This window comes from Sorex araneus, chromosome 2 (assembly GCF_027595985.1).
Source record: "Sorex araneus isolate mSorAra2 chromosome 2, mSorAra2.pri, whole genome shotgun sequence".
NCBI classification, from domain to species: Eukaryota; Metazoa; Chordata; class Mammalia; order Eulipotyphla; family Soricidae; genus Sorex; species Sorex araneus.
In genome coordinates this window covers 227145688-227165245 of record NC_073303.1, presented here as the reverse complement: position 1 = coordinate 227165245, position 19558 = coordinate 227145688, and the positions used below count along the sequence as shown (strand labels likewise).

The 19558-nt window shown below is 39.0% G+C and overlaps 1 protein-coding gene across 2 annotated transcripts in view; it reads left to right on the top strand.

Moving 5' to 3' along the window:
• Positions 1-19051, top strand: part of LARP4 (La ribonucleoprotein 4) — a 75026-nt gene extending 55975 nt beyond the window's left edge. For both annotated transcript variants that reach the window (XM_055127946.1, XM_055127945.1), the window contains 6 exons: positions 3950-4162; positions 5051-5099; positions 7067-7228; positions 10700-10824; positions 11082-11250; positions 14529-19051. In XM_055127946.1, the coding sequence (XP_054983921.1) occupies positions 3950-4162; positions 5051-5099; positions 7067-7228; positions 10700-10824; positions 11082-11250; positions 14529-14867 (1057 nt within the window). In that variant the 3' untranslated portion in view covers positions 14868-19051. The remainder of the gene's footprint in view (positions 1-3949; positions 4163-5050; positions 5100-7066; positions 7229-10699; positions 10825-11081; positions 11251-14528) is intronic.
• The last annotated feature ends 507 nt before the right edge of the window (positions 19052-19558 follow it).

The following is a 19558-nucleotide window of genomic DNA, read 5'->3' as shown; positions in this document are numbered from 1 at the left end:
GAGAAAAGTTCTATAGTAAAGTACTGTTACCCCACCACACACACATAAAAAATAATTCAGCTGGGGGCTGGAGCGATAGTGCAGTGGGTAGGGCGTTTGCCTTGCACGCGGCCAACCGGATTTGGTCCTCAGCATCCCATATGTTCCCCCAAGCACCTCCAGGAGTAATTCTGAGTGCAGAGCCAGGAGTAACCCTTGTGCATCGCTGGGTGTGACCTAAAAAGCCAAAATAAATAATTAAGTTACTGACTGGAGAGGCAAGACACTTGCCTTGCACGCATATAAGCTGGATTAACTGTCAGCGCCACATATAGATACCCCAGGCATTACCAGGGGTGATCCTTGTACTCAGAGGGGGGCTGGGAGTGGGGCCTGAGTACTGCCAGTTGTGACCCCAAAACAAAAATAGGGGTTGTGGGGTTTAAGCGGCAGAGAGATTGGTAAGATGCTTTCTTTGCGGATGACTGGTGTTTGGTCCTTAGCACCTTGAGCCCTACAGGAAGGATCCTGAGCACAGAGCCAGGAGTACTGAGCACTTTGGGTGTGACTCCCCCCCAAAAGTGTCATATTAAATATATTCATTTAAGTTCATATTTTTTGTCTCCTGTGCTATTCCTGTGAAAAGGGTGAAATTAAAATAAAATTTGGCATCTGGTGAGGTGGTAGGTAATTAGCTTGCATTTGTTAAGATCCTGGTTTCATCTATGGTGCTACTCTACTATGTGGCCCCCAAAACACCACCAGGAATAGTTCCCCAAATAAAAGGGATGGGGGGGTAAATAAGTAGTAAAATAAGAAAACCAGAAAAAATAGTCAAGTCATCTTGACTTATTGTGATTTTTGAAGTCGGGTTTTGTGTAATTTTGCGTCTTATTCAGAATCACCCATGTACAATTCTTCCATGTATTTAATCAATACAGGTTAAGATTTTGTTAGTTTTGAGGTATGAAAGTAATACTTTCCTTCAGATAGATACTAATATTACAGATTAAACAAATTTTTCTACCCCATCTCAAACTCTACTTTTCTTCTGACTGCTGTAGTCCCTTCTCCCTCCCTCCCTCCCTCCCTCCCTCCCTCCCTCCCTCCCTCCCTTCCTTCCTTCCTTCCTTCCTTCCTTCCTTCCTTCCTTCCTTCCTTCCTTCCTTCCTTCCTTCCTTCCTTCCTTCCTTCCTTCCTTCCTTCCTTCCTTCCTTCCTTTTCCCTGCCTTCCTCTTTTCCTTTTGTAGTATGTAACTTTGCAATAGGCCTACTTAGAGAAAGATTAGCTTCCAGAAGTCTAGGCATTTTTCTACCTTTCATACTTTTATTTTTCTCTTTCCTTTACATCTTTTATCACTTTCCATCTATCTCTATCTCTTGCCTGGGCTGAGATTGTTAGTTCCTCACAGTGAAGGGTAAGATTATGAGACCTGAGGGCTGTTTAAAATCAAAATTTATCCATTAAGAGTACTAAAATATGAAACAAAAAAGTTCAGTTAATGGTAGTTTTGAACAGATAATGTAAACAGCATTATCTGTTCAGAGGTCACATTCAGATATATGAGTAAATAAAAACATTTTGAAAATCAATTAACATACTGTAATTTTTATTGTTGCTAAATTTTACTTTAATTATCTAGAAAAGTCATTTTATAGAAAACACAGATCCAGCTTTGGTGGTGAGCAGGGTGGGAGAAGCAAGGCATACCTAGTAGTGCTCAGGCATACTCGTGGTTACCACATTTACCACTCACGGTTACCACACTGAGATACCACATTTCTGGTAGACTTGGGGGACCATCTGCAGTGCTGAGGATCCAACTGAGGTTGGCTGCATGCAAAGCAAGTGCCTTAATCTGCTATACTCTCAACGCCCCCTCCTCTCTAATTTTTTTTAAATGTTTTTGTTTCTTTTGTAGGGGAAGAGTAGGGCACATTAGGTGTGCATGCCTATCACCTAACACTAAAACTTTTCTTGCAAGTGTTTTTACTAAAATCTAGTAGTGTTTTTACTACTAGATACCTTAACTCTTGCAGTCATGCTATGCAATGTATTAGTAGCATTCTTTTTTTCTGCCTTCTTTTTATACAGGTCTCCCCAGCTGTGTTTGTTGGGGCTACAGGGGCTACTCCCAGCACATTGGCTTGGGTCTGACATTTTGATGCTCAGGAAAGTGGTATTGGGGACACATGGGTAGGGCTGGAGGGCAGGAGGTGCCAGGGAATAAACCCACCCCTTTGAGCTATCTTCAGGCCCTTTTCTGGGGTTTTTGTCCTGATTATTGATCTCTGGACAGATTTCATTTGGAGAGAGATTACTGGTAGCAAGTTGGAGCTTTAATACATTCTACTGTTGCTCAGTATATTTTCAGTGTTTGGTTTTGGGGCCAAACCCAGTGGTGCTCAGGGGCTACTCCAGGTTCTGTGTTTAGGAGCTGTTCCCAGCCAGTTTTGGGAGATCGGGGATCAAACCTAGACCTCCTACATGCATTTCGTCCTCAACCCCATGAGCTCTCTCTCCAATCCTCAAAATATTTTTTCTTTGTCACCTCACTAAATGGCATTTTTAGGCCACTTAATTGCCTATATCCGCTATATTAGCTCTCCTGCCACGTGAGCGCTCTTTCTACACTGAGTATTGAGGTTGCGTATTGAGGTAGAAGTAACTTATCTTGAAGCATTCTGAAATTTTTTCAAGCTTGTAAGTTTTTATTGATCTATTTATAAAATTTATCTGTATTTTTTATATAAAATGTATGGGATTAACTTTTTCTGTTCTTACCTGTGGGCCAATGTTTATGCCCTTTGGGGGCACTGTTGCTGTCATTGAAAATGCACAGCTGGACACTCCATTCTGCACAGGGTGTGTGAGATCGCATGACATAAACTCATTGGCATAAATTCTGACTGATTTGGATGTGTTCAGACTATAGCTAATGTTCAGCTGAGGAATTAAATTTTTGATTTTACTCTATGGGGGTGGGATGTGGGCCATACCTTGTGATGTTTAGGAGTTACTCCGGGCTCCACACTCCAGAAATTACTCCTAGCGGTGCTCAGGGGACCATATGCGATGCTGAGTATTTAACCCGGCTCAGCCACATGCTTGCTCTCCAGCCAGCTGGTTACACTTGAGTATTGAGGTAGAAGTAGCTTTATCTTAAAGCAGTTTGGAATTTTTTCTCAGATATCTCCAAACAATGTTTGCATGATGTTTTCTAAAAAGCTGCCTTGGGCCAGAGAGATAGTATAGCAATAGGGTTCTTGCTTTGCACGTTGTCAGCCTGGGTTCGAGCCCTGGTACCCCTCAGCTTGCCAGGAGTAAGCCCTGAGTGCCGCTGGCCCAAAAACTGGAAAAATAAAAATTAAAAAATTTGTCTTTTAAAAAAATAGTACTAGGACCAGAGAGGTAATACAGAGGTTAAGGCATTTCCTTTGCATTCAACTTGGAGCAATGACAGTAGTTCAAACTCTAGTCCCACTTGTAGTCCAATGCTCTGACAACTGTTGCCCCTAAGCACTTAGGTATTGCTCTTGACCTTTGAGCTAGAAGTGTTTCTACCCTTCCTCCCTCAAAATAATTAGGGGCCAGGAGTGGCTTACTGGTAGATCATTTGTCTTGCATGTGAGATCCTGTCTGGCTTTTGTCTCTAGCACAACAACAACAAAAGTAATATTTAAGACAGTTTTGTTACCTTTTGGTGCTACATGGGCAGTGCTAAGGTGATAATCCTGTGTCTGTGCTCAGGAGTAACTTCTCTGGCCATGGGCACAACCTTATGTAGTGCTCAGGATTCAAATCAGGGTCATAGCCACCTGGAAAGTAAGTGCCTTACCGTTTAGAACAAGTATACTATCTCTCTAACCCAAAAGTTAGTGTTTAATTTGGTCGAATAAGAGTTTTTACCAGCAAGAGGATATATTTTCTGTCTGATTCATCTTTTCATATGTCTTCTGTTTCTTATAGTGTAAAGCCTCATTTTAGGTCATCAAGTGGTTCAGAACACTCAACAGAGGGCTCTGTGTCATTGGGTGATGGACCGTTAAATAGATCTGGTTCAAGGAACTTTGCAGCTGAACGACATAACCCTTCAGTAACAGTGCATCAGGAACAAAATTACCTTCCAAAAGAAACCCCCACTTTGCAAATGGAGCAGAATGGGGACTATAGTAGGGGCAGGTAAGGAGATATGATAATAAATATGGATGTAAGGTATATGAGAATACTTTGATTGTAATGTGAATAATTGAAGAACATGATCTAATATTTTCTGTTGGTTTTTTGGTCTTGCTTATACATTGTTTACATAATAGGATCAAACTCTGAGATTTTTTTCAGTTGACTTATTTAAATAAATTTACATAGGGAAATATAAGGGGGTGGGGAGAGAGATGTTAGAGAGCATAGGATTTTTTTTTTTTTTTTTGCTTTTTGGGTCACACCCAGCGATGTTCAGGGGTTACTCCTGGCTTTGCACTCAGGAATTACTCCTGGCAGAGCTTGGGGGACCATATGGGATGCCGGGGATCGAACCCGGGTTGGCCGCGTGCAAGGCAAACGCCCTACCCGCTGTGCTATCGCTCCGGCCCCGAGAGCATAGGATTTTTCAGGAGGGAAGAAGCTGAGAGTATACATCTAAGATTGAGATTCACGTCAGTTTGTTTCTAGGATGAAGAATGAACTCGCTTTGAGAAGTTAAAAGTAACTATAGTTAAAATAGCATAGATTCCATTATTTATATATATGTACATATGTATAAGTTCCTTAAAGTTTTAATGTCTTATACTTACGAACTATGTGTACTGGGTCTTTATAACCTGCCTAGGCAAAGAAAGAAACAGAACCCTAGTGTGCTTCTGGTATATAAAGAAGAGTAATTTTTTTAATGGGCTTGGCTGACTAGTAACGATGGTAAGTGAAGTTTTTGGTAGATTAGCTCAAGATCCCTTCAGAAGCATCTTTCAATTTATTTTTATATAAGATTTATAGAAATACATTCATCTTTGATTAAATATATTTCTAAAGCAATTCATGAGTTTTTTTTCTATACTTTATTGTTGTTAAAAGGAGAACTCTCTTCAGAGGTCGAAGACGACGAGAAGATGATAGGATTCCAGTATGTATTTTGATTTGTTTGTTGGGGTTTTTTTGAAGGAGGGTGGCGGCGAGCACACCTCAGGGCTCAGTGCTTACTCTGCACTCTGGTTACTCCTGGTGGATGCCAGTAATATCAGGTCAGCCGTGTGCAAGGCAAGTGCCTTAGTCACTAGATTCTTTTTGGCCCCTCTAGTATGTCATTTTTAACTTTCTGCTTACAATTTTTTCCCTTGTGATTTACTATGTTTGCTTGTGGTATGTGTTATTTGTGAAAGGCAAATAGAGTCTCTTCTTGATGCTTAATTTTCGTTAAGCTTACAAATAGGGATTTGGGCTCAATAAAAATCAATTTAATGATCTAAAAATATGTTTTTGGATGGAAGGCAGGGGATGTTCAGGAATTAATCCTGAGTCTGCATTCAGGGATCACTCCTGGTGGGGCTCAGGAGACCATACGAGGTCTGAATCAGACCTAGGTCGGCTATATGCCAGGTAAATACCATATCTGCTGTACTATCTTTCCAGCCCAGATAGTTTGAGAACAGGTAACTATCAAAAGACAGAAAGGACAAGGGATGCAGGAAGCCTTGTCCCAATTCCCATTACCACATGGTCCCGAGTACAGATAATTGTGGCCCCAAAACCAAAAAACATAGGTTGTTTCAATCTTTTTCTCTATAAATAGTGCTGTTGCAAGCACTGCAACAATAACTTATACAACCATCATTCTGTGATATAATAATACATAAAGGAAAATCCCTAAAGGTAAAATTTCTTGAGCACAATTCAGTAAATTGCAAACAATAATTTCTATAGGAGTTTTATTTTTCCCTCCCACAAATAGTAAACAGAAAGTTTGCTTATTCCTAGGGTTTGAATTTATGACCAAACTGATATAAAGGATCATACTCCTTTTAATTGCTTTTAAATTATTTTTATAGGGGTAACATCTAACACTGCTCCTGTGGGTTTGGAGCAGCCTTCAGCCACACTTGGACTGGCAGTATGAACTTGAAAGTATGGTGCTAGGGTCCTCAAGACCATACCCAGTTTTGGGATCTGGGGAAGGAGCTGGCCATGTGGTGCTCAGGGTTGGATTTATGGCTCATTTATGCTATTCATGTAACTTGAGCCACATCCCTGGTCCCAAAAGCTGAGTCTTACATTTACTGCTGTAAAATAGCTTATAGAATTTTTTAAATCACTCATTGTGTTTTTTAAAAAAATGTTGTTTACACATTCAAGGCAAATTCTCTACCATTTGAGCTACATTCCCAGCCTTGATAAAAATTTTATAATTTGACATTTTGATTCATGCTTACCTAGCTTACCTAGCTTCAAAATTTTCATGTTTTTAATTTTTGTAGTTCATTGTGATACTTGCCTTTAAATTTTTTTTTTGCATCACACCCGGCGATGCACAGGGGTTACTCCTGGTTCTACACTCAGGAATTACTCCTGGCAGTGCTCAGGGGACCATATGGGATGCTGGGATTCGAACCTGGGTCGGCCACATGCAAGGCAAATGCCCTACCCGCTGTGCTATTACTCCAGCCCCTTGCCTTTAAAATTTTTAAACAAAAAGATGTGTTTTGTTTTGTTTTGTTTTGTTTTGTTTTGGGGCCACACCTGTGATTCTCAGGGGATCACTCCTGGTGGACTCAGGGAACTGTGTGTGGTACAGGAATCATACCCAGGTTGGCTACACGCATAAGCAAGTGCCCTACCTGCAGTACTATCTCTCCAGCCTCCTAAACTTCTCTAATCTTTTACTCCCCGCCTCTCATTTTGTTTGTTTTGGTTTTGGGGGTACACCTGTCAGAGCTTTTTAAAATCAAAGCCATTTTGATTATGGCTTTCCATAAAAAGCAAGCACCCCTATCTGCTATCTCTCTCACTCTTCTCCTTATTCTTCCCTCTTTCCCATGATTCAGGATTGACAATGAGACAGGGATGTAATGGCCTACTGTTATTTGTATCTTTTAGAGACCCCATCCTTCAGCAGCTGAAGCAAAAGCTCCAACACCAAAGTTTGACTTACTAGCCTCCAATTTTCCTCCTTTACCTGGAAGTTCTTCAAGAACACCAGGTGAACTTGTTTTGGAGAGTAGGATGTCTGATGTTGTTAAAGGTGTCTACAAAGAAAAGGTAAACTCTGAATCCAGTCTTTTCATAAATAAGTTTTTGTCACAGGGTTGTTGTGTAATATTTTAATTGCACTTAGTATTTATTTTTGTCATAGTGTTTATTCATAGAGTTTCAGCATCCTTTGAGAATTGTAAAAATATGTATGATAAGCTATGTTGGGACCAAGAAAATAATTTTTGGCATTCATGTGTCTGTATCAGTCAGCTTTACTTGATAGAATAGATAAATTACAAACTGAATGAAAATAAAATGTCTTTTCTACCTAAGGGACCTGACCTGACCTGACCAGTGTATTCTTGGTTTAGTTTGCATTGGTTTTTCATGTGTGTTGTTTTCTATGGGTGGTTAGCTGTTTTGTTTTGTTTTATTTTATTTTATGCTTCTGGCTCTGTGCTCAGCACTCACTCCTGGTAGCTTTCAGAGAGTGACCATAGGCGGTACCAGAGATTATTGAATCTGAGTTGTCCACATGCAGAGCAAGTGCCCTACCCACTGTACTGTCTTGCAGCCCATATTTAATGCATTCTAAACTAGTTTGGTTAATTGGTCTTTCAAATAACAGAGAATAGAAGTCGGCAGGTTGGGCAATGACCTCCTACACTGTTTTCAAGCATAGCTCTTTCTATTTCCTAAATTTTTGTTCCCCACAACCTTTTCCTTTCTTCTTTTCTAATCCTAATGAAGTTTGTTTGTTTGTTTGTTTTTTGCTTTTTGGGTCACACCCAGCGATGCTCAGGGGTTACTTCTTGCTCATGCACTCAGGAATTACTCCTGGCGGTGCTTGGGGGACTATCTCTCCAGCCCCTGAAAATTATTTTATTTTATTTTATTTCATTTTGCTTTTTGGGTCACACCCAGCGATGCTCAGGGGTTACTCCTAGCTCTGCACTCAGGAATCACTCCTGGCAGTGCTGGGGGGCCATATGGGATGCTGGTGATTGAACCTGGGTCCGCTACATGCAAAGCAAATGCCCTCTCCACTGTGCTATCACTCTGTCCCTGAAAACGATTTTTTACATATAAAAAATGTGTAGGACTGGAGCAATAGCACAGTGGGTAGGGCATATTTGCCTTGTACACGGCTCTCCCGGATTCGATTCCTCCATCTCTCTCAGAGAGCCTGGCAAGTTATCTAGAGTATCCCACCTGCATGGGAGAGCCTGGCAAGCCCCGTGGCATATTCAATGTGCCAAAAACAGTACAGCATGTCTCACAATGGAGACGTTACTGGTGCCCGCTCGAGCAAATCCATGAACAACCAGACGACATTGCATATATATGTGTGTATATATTGGTGTTTAGACCACATGCTGGTGGTGCTCAGGGTTACTCCTGGTGACTGCACTCAAGGATCACTCCTGGCAGGCTTGGGGGAATCATAGATTTGGCCTGTGAACCTTGGATTGCAACCCTTAGCCTACATAATGTTCAGTAGACTTGTTGTTGTTGTTGTTGTTGTTGCTTTTTGGGTCACACCCGGTGATGCATAGGGGTTACTCCTGGCTCTGCACTCAGGAATTACCCTTGGTGGTGCTCAGGGAACCATGTGGGAAGCTGGGAATCGAACCCGGGTCAGCCATGGGCAAGGCCCTACCCATTGTGCTATTGCTCCAGCCCCTTGGTACACTTTTTGAACGTAGCATAAATGTAGTATAAATAAATATATTATTTTGCTTCTTTTCCAAGTAGTTTTATTTTTTAAATTTCACTTAGAGAAGGGGCTAGAGTGATAGCACAGCGGGTAGGGTGTTTGCCTTGCACGCGGCCGACCCAGGTTCGAATCCCAGCATCCCATATGGTCCCCTGAGCACCACCAATAGTAATTTTCTTACAAAATTTTTCTGAGTGTCGCCTTCTAAACAAAATATTTTAATACTCTTGTGTTTTCTTCCTCTTTCTTCTCTCAGCCTTTGAGGCAGGATTGAACCAAGAACCTCAGACATGCAAAGCATGTTATACCACTTGCACCATATTCTCAGCACTACTTTTCTATTTTTGGAGGGGTGGGGTAGGGGTCATGAGAGGGTCGGAAGCAGTTGGCAGGACCTTATACATGCAAGGCAAATATTGTGTATCTTAAGAGCAACATCCCAAACTCCTTGTCTTTTATTAATATAATAAAATTTTCTTTCTAATCATTGTTAAGTGTATTAATACAGCACATTAGTACTAAATATGTTCTTATTATCCTGCATCTAATCTCCAGAGTTCTTTTATATCTTTTAAATAGTAATTCCCTTTCCTCCCTTCCCCTAGATTCTGGTAACGATCATTCTACTTTGTCTCTGTGAATTTCTCTACTTGTAGGTACCTCATAAATGGAAAATGGAATCATATAGTATGTCTTTTTTATGACTCGTTCCACTTAGCATAAAGTTCTCGAAGTTCATCCATGTATTAGCATGAATAAGTACTTTATTCCTTTCACTGGGTGATAATAATTTATTCCATTGTATATTTTTACCACATTTCATTTATTATTTGGCAAATTGAGTATTTTTAGGTTGTTCCCGCTTTGGGGCCAATTTGGATACTAATACTATGACCATAAATAATTTTTTATGCAGAAACTTATTTTCTTTTGGATAATATGCACAAGAAATGAATTGCGAGGGCATATGATAATTGTGTTTGACTTTTTGAGAAACTTAGTTTTCCAAAGTGACTTCACATCATTTGACATTGCTATTTTTTTTTAACACTCATCCCTCCACCAGTGCACATTCCCCACCACGAATATCCCAGGTATACCCCCCTTTCCTACCCTCCCCCTGCCTCTATGGCAGACAATATTCCCCATACTCTCTCTCTACTTTTGGGCATTATGGCTTGCAACACAGAAACTGAGAGGTCATCATGTTTGTTCCATTATTTACTTTCGGCATGCGTCTCCCATCCCAACTAGTTCATCCAGCCATCATTTTCTTAATGATCCCTTCTCTATTCCATCTGCCTTCTCCCCTCCTCTCATGAAGCAGGCTTCCAACTATGGGGCAATCCCCCTGGCCCTTGTATCTACTGTCCTTGGTTGTCAGCCTCATGTGATGCTACCCTATACTCCACAAATGAGTGCAGTCCCTCTGACATTGCTGCTTTCAGTGTATGAGCATTCTAGTATTTCCATATTATTACTTTTGTTTTGGTTTGCCTTCTTGATTATAACCTTCTTAGCGTGGAGGATGTCTTTGGTTAGCATTTCTCTAATGCAGAAGTTCCTTATTTGGCATACCACCTCCTTTTTTCAGAACAAAAGTAAATTTGCATCTCTCCTGAGTTATACCTTCTTTTATAGAACAAAGGAAACCAAAGGCCCCCTAGGTCTTTTACATCACTCCCTGGATGGTGGTATTACCCAGCTTTGGGAAACACTGCCTTAATAACTATTGAATGTTTTCATGTACTTGTCATTTCTGTATCTTACTTGGAGAAGTTCCTATAAAATACAGTTTTGAAATATCTTTCTACTTTAAGGATAATGAAGAGTTGAGAGTAAGTTGCCCGGTGCCCGCAGAGGACGAACATGCAGATTGTGCCTCTGTCCAGCAGCTCAGTTTGAGTTCCAGTCCTCCATGCACAACTGAGCTTCCTGCATTAAGGTACTGTTTCTGTTTGATACTCCACTTATTACTAGCTTTTTTTTTCCTTTGTCTTTCTCTTTGGGCCATGCCCAGTCATGCTCAGGGACTATTGGCTCTGTGGTCAGGGTGATTCCCACATCTAAGGCATGTATTTAAACCCATGAACTGTCATTCCAGTCCTATGATTAGTTTTTATTGTGATTTTTTTTTTGCTTAGCTGTTTCTGTGAGCAGTACTTAGTACTCAATTTAATGTTAAACTCTTTTTTTCTATAGTGCAACCCAACAAGAAAAAGAGCTAATAGAAGATTCCGCTGTTCAGAAGGATGTTCTCAACCAGACAGCTATTCCAGTTTCTCCCCCAAGTACTGTAAAGCCATCAAGGACAAATACCACTTCACCATGTAATAGTAATATAAATCCAACTGTGGCTGCTGTCCTACAGGTAATGAGGAGCATATATTATTTTTTAAGTGTGAGAAAAATTAATCAGTATATAAGTAGTTCTTGTTTTTCGGTTATTGTTTCTGAGACCATACTGGTCAGTGCTCAGGATTCATGTGTCAGGGATTAAACCCAGGAGTTTGCTGGTATACTATTTATACCAGCCAGAAAAATTGTCTTTCCTTGTATACGTGCTGTACCCGTCTTTTGGGAATAGCCTAAATTGGGACTGGCTGTATCAAAAGAAGCTAAATAAGTTTAAGGTCACTGTGGGGGGAGGGGAGGGAAAAAGGAAATTTTAGCTGTGTGTGTTTTTTTGGTTTTTGTTTTGGCAGGGGGGCACAGCCAGTGTTGCGGCATAGGGCTTATTTCTGGCTTTGGCTCAGGGATCAACTGGCAGAGCTTGAGGGACCATATGTAGTGTTGGGGCTTGAGCCCAGGTTGACTACATGCAAAACAAGTGTCCTGCCTGCTTGTACTAGCTCCCCAGCCCCTGTGTATCATTAAAGAAGCCTTAAGCCTCTGATAGTATTTTCATATAATATTTAACAAGTCTGTGAAATCCATGCAGAGCCACTCATTTTTATCAAGTTTCAGAATGATCTTTATAATTTAAAACATACAGAAAAGCAGAGGGGACAGCAAATTTTCTATAGCTTAAGAACTATAATGTTGGTAATAGAACAGCAGTTGCTGTTTGTTGAATGCCTACTGTATATTAGAAACAGTGTCTTTACAACTTACCTTCCCCTTTATAAGATGAGGTAGTCTTCTAATTATATATCACTAGTTTCCAGGTGTTCTAGTGAAACAATTCCTAGGATCCTCAGAGGATCCTATGGGGTGCCAGGGATGGAACATGGGATGGCCTCAGGCAAAGCAAGTACCCTACCCGCTGTACTACTACTCTGACCCCTCTGCTGAGATTCTTGTGGAATCCATTAAGAAATTTTTTTTGTATTCAGGGAAAATGATGGACATTTTTTTTTTTTCTTCTCCTGTGACCATTGTGTTGCTTGAGTCTAATTTAAATGTCTTCTTCGTTATTTAGTGGTTTTTGGTCTCATTTTCCATTTACTCTAAAACACGGTTCCTCACTGGTGGCAAAAGGCCCCCTCCAGGATATTCCAAGGGGATTACAGGTGAAGATAACATAAATGGAGCACTAAGGATAGATGGCCAACTAGCAGGTCAGAGGGCCACAGAATAAAACAAGATTGGAAAGGTGCCATGGCTCGGAAAAGGTTAAGAACCGTGGCTCTGGGCTAGTGAGATTGTACTTGGCTTGAGTGCAGGTGCCCCACATTTGATTCTTGCCACCTTATATGGTCCCCCAAGCACAGCTAGGGTGGCCCCAGCCTAACTTCTCCTCACATAAAAAGAACCATTTTTCTAAACAGTACTGCCATTAATAAATTCCTTGAATGAGATTAAGTTTGTCATCATAAGCTGCTTAGGCTTTGTATTATTTTCAACATTGTTTTTTAAATTTAGAAGTAATCATAGCTTCAAGTGTATAATAAAATGACGGTATTTGCAAAGTGATCTCTAGAATAGTAAGTTAACAGTTATTACTTGGACCAATGTGGCTCAGGTGGTGGAACTTGTATATGGTGGCCTTGGATATGCAGGGGCACAAGTCTGATCCCTGGCACCTTGGAGCCCTTGAAGCACCACCTGACAAGGTCACAATTTTGTTTTTCACCGTACAGGGTATCAAACCCAGGTCTTCACACATGAATGCAAGTTCCTTACCCCTAAACTATATCCTGAGCTTTTTATTTCAGTTGGGGAGGTAGGGTTAGTCCTTTGTGCTAAGGAACCACTTTGGGTGGTTCTTAAGGGACCACATCTGGTGCCGGGATTTGAACCAGGGTTGTAGCCACCACCACATGCTAGGCAAGCATCTTAAGCTTTGTATTATCTTTCCATCCCTTTGGCCCTATTTTTTGGGGGAAAAGAAAAAAAAATCTGTTGCAAATCATTACAAAGTTATTTCAAAAAAAATGTTTTTTTCTTATAAGATCTCAGCAACTTTTATATAACCGCAATTATCATGCTTTAATATCCCTGTAATTTATAAATCCTCTGGTTTGCATCTTTAGACATCTCCCCAATCCAGTTTGTTTCTTTTTTTTCTGCTTTTGAAAAATGGGAAACCCCAGCTGGCCAGAGAGATTGTCACAGGTTTGGGTGCTTGTCTTGCATGTGATTGACTCCATTTCAGACCCCCCCCCCCCCCCCCCCGCACTGTATATGGTCTCCTGAGCATTCTAGGTGTGGCCCAAGAGGGAAGAAATAGAAACATCCTCGTGAGGGGAATGGAGTTCCTCTGTGTTTTTTGTGGGTTTTGTTTGCGGGAGTGGGATACTTGGCACCCTGCAGTGCTTAAGGGGCTGCACTCCTGACTCACGTCATGATGGAATTGCTTCCTAGGCTCCTATTTCTAAAGGTGCCTCTAGCCCTTTAAACTGTCTCTGTTGCTTCCAAATGTGTGGGTGGTTTTTTGGTTTTGTTTTTGTATTTTAAAATTAAATTACTAACATTTTATGTGTACGTGTGGTGCCAGAGATTGAACTTGGGTCTTGTGCGTAGAGACATGTGCTTTAGTGTTGAGGTACATCCCTGGCCATGTGCTATCACCATCACTGTCATCTTGTTGCTAATCAATTTGTTCTAGTGGGCACCAGTAACGTCTTCATTGTGAAACTTGTTGTTACTGTTTTTGGCATATCGAATATGCCATGGGGAGCTTGCCAGGCACTGCCGTGCAGGCGAGATACTCTCTGTAGTTTGCCAGCTCTCTGAGAGGGCCAGAGGAATTGAACCCGGGTTGGCCTCATGCAAGGCGAACACCCTACCCACTACGCTATTGTTCCAGCTTAGCCATGTGCTAATACAGTTTAATGTTTTGGAGGTTTTGTTTGTTTTTATATTGGTTTGGGGGCCACACCTTTCTGTGATTGGGCTTACTCCTCTCTCTCTGCTTAGAGATCACTTCTGGTGGTCATCAGGGAACTTTATGTGGTGCTGGGAATTAAACTGAGGGCAGCTGCATGAAAGGCAAGTGCCTTAATTACTCCCAACATTTTAATGACAGTTTATTATGAGAGTGCCTATTTCCCTTTCCTGGGGAAAAAAAAACCCTTGCTGATTTTCTCATGGTAACACTGTCCTTTCTGTACTTCATTATTTCAAGAATGTACACTATATATTTGTGTATGTGTGTGTGTGTGCATAATTATAGATATAATTTTTTTTCTTACCTGTATTTCAAAGGAACCTCGGAAGTTAAGTTATGCGGAAGTGTGCCAGAAACCCCCTAAAGAGCCATCTCCAACTCTTGTGCAGCCACTACGAGAACTTCGCTCCAATGTAGTATCTCCTACCAAAAATGAAGAGAATGGAGCTCCTGAGAAGTCCGTTGAAAAACCACATGAGAAGCCAGAAACAAGGGCTAGTAAGGAATATTCTGGCTTTCGAGGCAATACCATTCCCAGGGGAGCAGCTGGAAAAATCAGGGAACAGAGACGTCAGTTTGGCCATAGGGCTATACCTCAGGGAGTGACTCGACGTAATGGCAAAGAGCAGTATGTGCCACCCAGATCACCAAAGTAAAAACAATCGAAAACACAAAAAACAAACAAACAAAAAACTATTCAAAAACCTTTCTCTCTTCCCATTAAACTTGAGCCGTGGCTATATTGAACTCTTTTGGAGGGGAGTGGGTAGCCAGGATGGAAACAGGAAAAATACATCCTTATATCATTTATGAATTTTGGAGTTGTGAGCAGTAAATCCCCAAAATTCATCTCTAAAGTGATTTTAAAATGCTGGAGGATTCCAATCAGTATAAATATATATATATACATATGTAAACATATATAAAAATATAATTTTTCTATTTTTGTTTTTTGATTTTAATTTGCAGAAATCTGCTTATAATCAATTTTGAGGGTTCAGATTTAGCTTGGGGAAAAACATATACATCCTTCAGTATAGGAGATGAGGGGGTGAGAGAAAATATTTTTTGAAGAAGCATTTGTGTAAAATTAGAAATTACTTTTTTTAATCTATTTAAAGTTTGGCTTAGAGAATGCCATCTTTGCCTGTATGGCCTTGGATTGCGAAGCAGCGCAGTGGCTGGGGTGCCTGTTTGGGGGCGTGTGTGTGCAAGAGTGAGTGAAGCCAAAACTTGTCATGTTAGTAAATGATTTGAAAATTGAATGTAATACTTGAGTAGATTTTTTTTCCCAGTTTGAAATTTAGTCTGTCTTCTTGACTTCATTAATACTTCATCAACAAGCTGTTAAACAATGATTGTACTTAGATGTGACTACCAATCAGTTTGATACTCAAAGAATGGGGCTGTTCAACAAACTGTCTTAGGTCTGACCAGATAGGTTAGGTGAGCCTCAGAGATTTTAACTGTGCCGTGATTTTTCTTTTCCTAAAACAGAACATTTCTTCTGGATTTTTTTTTCTTTTTTTTTTGGTTTGTTTGGGGTTAGTTTTTGTTTTTGTTTTTGTTTTTCATTGTCACTCTTATATTCTTTCACTACTATCCCCCAAAACAAAATAACCAACCGTCTACAGAATTGTATGTTTCTTTTTTTCTTTTTCAGAATTGTATGTTTCTAACTGCTTTGTCCAGTCTAGTTAAATCTTACAACTGTTATAAACTTCTGAATTGAGAATATTTTCTGTTCATGTGTTTATAGAGTTTTAATGGTAGGGCAAACTCACCCTACAGTAATTTATTTTGTTAGTATTAAAAATGAAACATTGTAATTGACTCTTGAAATGTTAAATAGTATAGAAATAAGAGGGGGAAAATGGAAGCTGAATTTGGGGGCACCTTTTTTTTCTGTTTACAATATATGTATCACCTTCTCAAAAAAAAAAAAGTACAGTTTGTAATACACAGAACCAGCATGTCAGGAGATTTTGAGTTAAGGTGAAAAAGATAGTTGAAGAAAATTAATGCATAAATTCTCAATGAGTAAAGTTGTAATTCTCATATAGACAAGTTTACATGCTGGTATTTAGAAAGTGACTAAAATATTAAAACCATGTTGATGCATTAATCTGCTTATTCATACCATTTCAGAGTTCTATGTACGGTGGAGTTTTGTTCTCTTATTAGGGATAGTTTGTAATAGTAATAACTGTCCCTTATGTTAGTAAATTACATATGTACAATTTGAAACTGTAAATTGTGAACACTGGAAAGCACCATTGTGACATAGAGTAAACATCCTAGTAATATATTAAAATGAATGTAAATGGAGGTTAAAATTACATTACTGTGAAACTCATCTTCCAACTCTTAAGTTAAGCTTTGGAGATTTGTATTAGTATATTATTGTTCAGAGCATTGAAAACACTGCACATTTCTGTACAAGCCAGAATTACTATTTCTTTGTAACTTATTATTCAGCTTGGCAATTGCTTTTGATTTGGTGAATTGATAACATGATATAATATATTAAGCAGTTTGAAGCTATTCATTTATGCACACTATTTTTTCAAATCATATACTAGATGAAACATACAATAAAACTACCTGTGCTGAAATTTGGGGGAATTTTAGGTCCTTTAAAAAAGAGTATTAATAATCATTGAACTACATCTATGATAAAAGTGCTTATTTTGGTTTACTTAGATAATGCTGCAGTTGGTAGAAATGATAAGCATTTAAAGTGTTAACACTCTGTGAATGCATTGGATTTAAGAGAATAAACATTTTATAAAAATCTTTTGGTAAGAATTATAAGCTTAATTGTTGCACTTAAAATGAAACATCACCTTTTTTTCCCCCAATATGTCACAGAAGTAGGCTTGTATTGAATGCTTGTGTGACTTAGTCTACCAAATTTTAAGATCATTAATGTTCTAACTGAAAGAGAAGTTTTTCTTTTTTGGAGAAAGCAAGTGGGTTCTTGCTTTTTCACCAAATGTTATTGAAGTAGAAAATTAATTTAAAGACATGACTTTTTAATTTCTCATAAAATCTAGTATTGGGTTTGTTTTTTAATTTAATTTGCTACATTACAGTTAATAGGTCCTATATTGATGGGACATTTACAGAAGAATAAATTAATGTGTGTGTATATATATAATATATATTCACAATATGTATTTAGCATTTATTTTATTACAGCGGATTTAAGATTTGTGTCTAAATGATGCCTATGAATATGTCACTGTTGGCTTTTTCCCTAGAATTACTCTGTAACTGATTTAAGGGTTAGGCATTCATTGTAGTTCAGCTATTTATTTGGTTCTTTAAATGGAATTTTAATGTCAAAATTTTATCTTCATCCTTATGACTTATGACTTAGTACTTTCTTGGATTGTTGGAACCGAAAAGTAGACGTAATGGTTGAGTGTATGGTCCAGTGATCTTCTGCCATAGTTCTGACTGCATGGACAGAGCAAGAGTCACCCAAGTCCACCACCTTGCACTTCATGGAGCAAGTACAGAGACTGCAAAATCTGTTTCTTTTTTCTAGCTTGATAATTAGGTTTTCATGATTTTCTAGGGCCTGTCTGTAATCTGAGTGATTTCCTTTTTTTGCAACCATACATTGGCATTCAAAAGAATGATCCTGAATTTTTTTCAATCAGCTTTTGGAAGAAGATCAGATCTCAGTGATAAGATTTATTGTTATTGTCTTATGCGTTCAGTTTGCATGTGATCAAATGATGTGCAAAACATTAATTGTATTTTTGCTTCCTAAAATGAAAGTAGCTTGAATATTGTTTCACATTCCTTTTTTTTTTTTTTTTTTTTTTTTTTAAATAAACCAGGTTGGCCTTAGAATGGGCTTAATTATGGAGTGTTAGTGTCTTCACTAATGCAAATGAGAACAAAAATATTACTGAAGCAAAAAATAGTAACTGAACAAATTCTAGTTTTTTTAGTTATGGTCTTGATGTTCAATGTCCACAGAGTATACTTAGTAACAGTTATTAAACAGCACTAGAGTTAAGTCTCTATGTTGGCCATATATTTTAATCATTTTTTTTTTAAATACCACTTTTGTCCTTATAGGAAAGATAAAATGCAAGAGGATATTGCATTCCTTTGGAAGGGTTTTTATAAATTAGATATAATGTATAATAGGCATTTTCCTAATTTTTTAATATTTTCTCATTATTTCATGGCCACTAATTTAACTTTAGGCTTTTTGGTATATTCTAATTAAGCTAGTCTGAGCTTTCAAGAAGAAATATAGACATTTAAGTTTTCATTAGCTGAATTAGGACATTTTTTAAGAAGTTAAAAAGAGAATTTGTTTTCAAGTTAAAGTATGCCTAGTTACTTTATAGTTTAAAGTTTTAATTTTAAAAAATTGAAAATTTTGAATGAATCATTAAGGAAAAAATTCCGAAAGAACAACTCAGATATCAACAGGCTGTGGATAAATGGTTATATTTCCTATTTTGCAGCACAGAACACCAAATAGCATCTAGGAACATCCACATCAAATTTTTGTTGTTGTTGGATTATTTTGTTTTGTTTTTTTGGCCTGGCTCAGGTATCCCTTGAGTGACTTCTTCTAAATGTTTGGGACTGGGATTAAGAACCAATTTTCTGGCTTCTATTTTGTCCATAGCTTAGGTTTGTTCCAGTTGTTAAAACTCCCCCTCCCCCAAAATATGGTGTGACACATACTCATACATATTATGTTAAAATGAGTACATTCTTGTATTTGTATTTTTGTTTCAACATTGCCAAGGTGCTATGGAAAATTAAAGTAACACAAAATTAGAAAAAATAAAATAATTTAAAAGCAGGACTGGTTTCCTTTTTTCCAGGTGATTATGTATATGGCTACTGTCTTTTCCTTAAAGTAATTTTGTGTTTATTGTTTCTATTTTGGGTCACACCCAGCAGGGCTTACTCCTGGCGTTGCACTCAGGGATTACTCCTGGTGGGCTCGGGGAATCGTGGGGTGCTGGGGATCGAAACCAGGTTGGCCAGGTGCAGTGCAAGCTCCCAGCACATTGTACTATATACATTGTGTACTGCACATTGTACCCACTGTGTACTACACATTGTGTACATCGTGTACGACACATTGAGCAACACAGGCTCCAGCTCCTGTGTTGCTCACTTTCTAGTTCCATCATCATTCTGGCCTCAGCCTGGGGATTAAAAAAAAATTTTTTTTTTTCATTTTGCTTTTTGGGTCACTCCTGGCTCTGTACTTAGGAATTACTCCTGGCAGCACTTGGGGGACCATATGGGATGCTGGGAATCGAACCGGGGTTTGCCGTGTGCAAGGCAAATGCCCTACCCA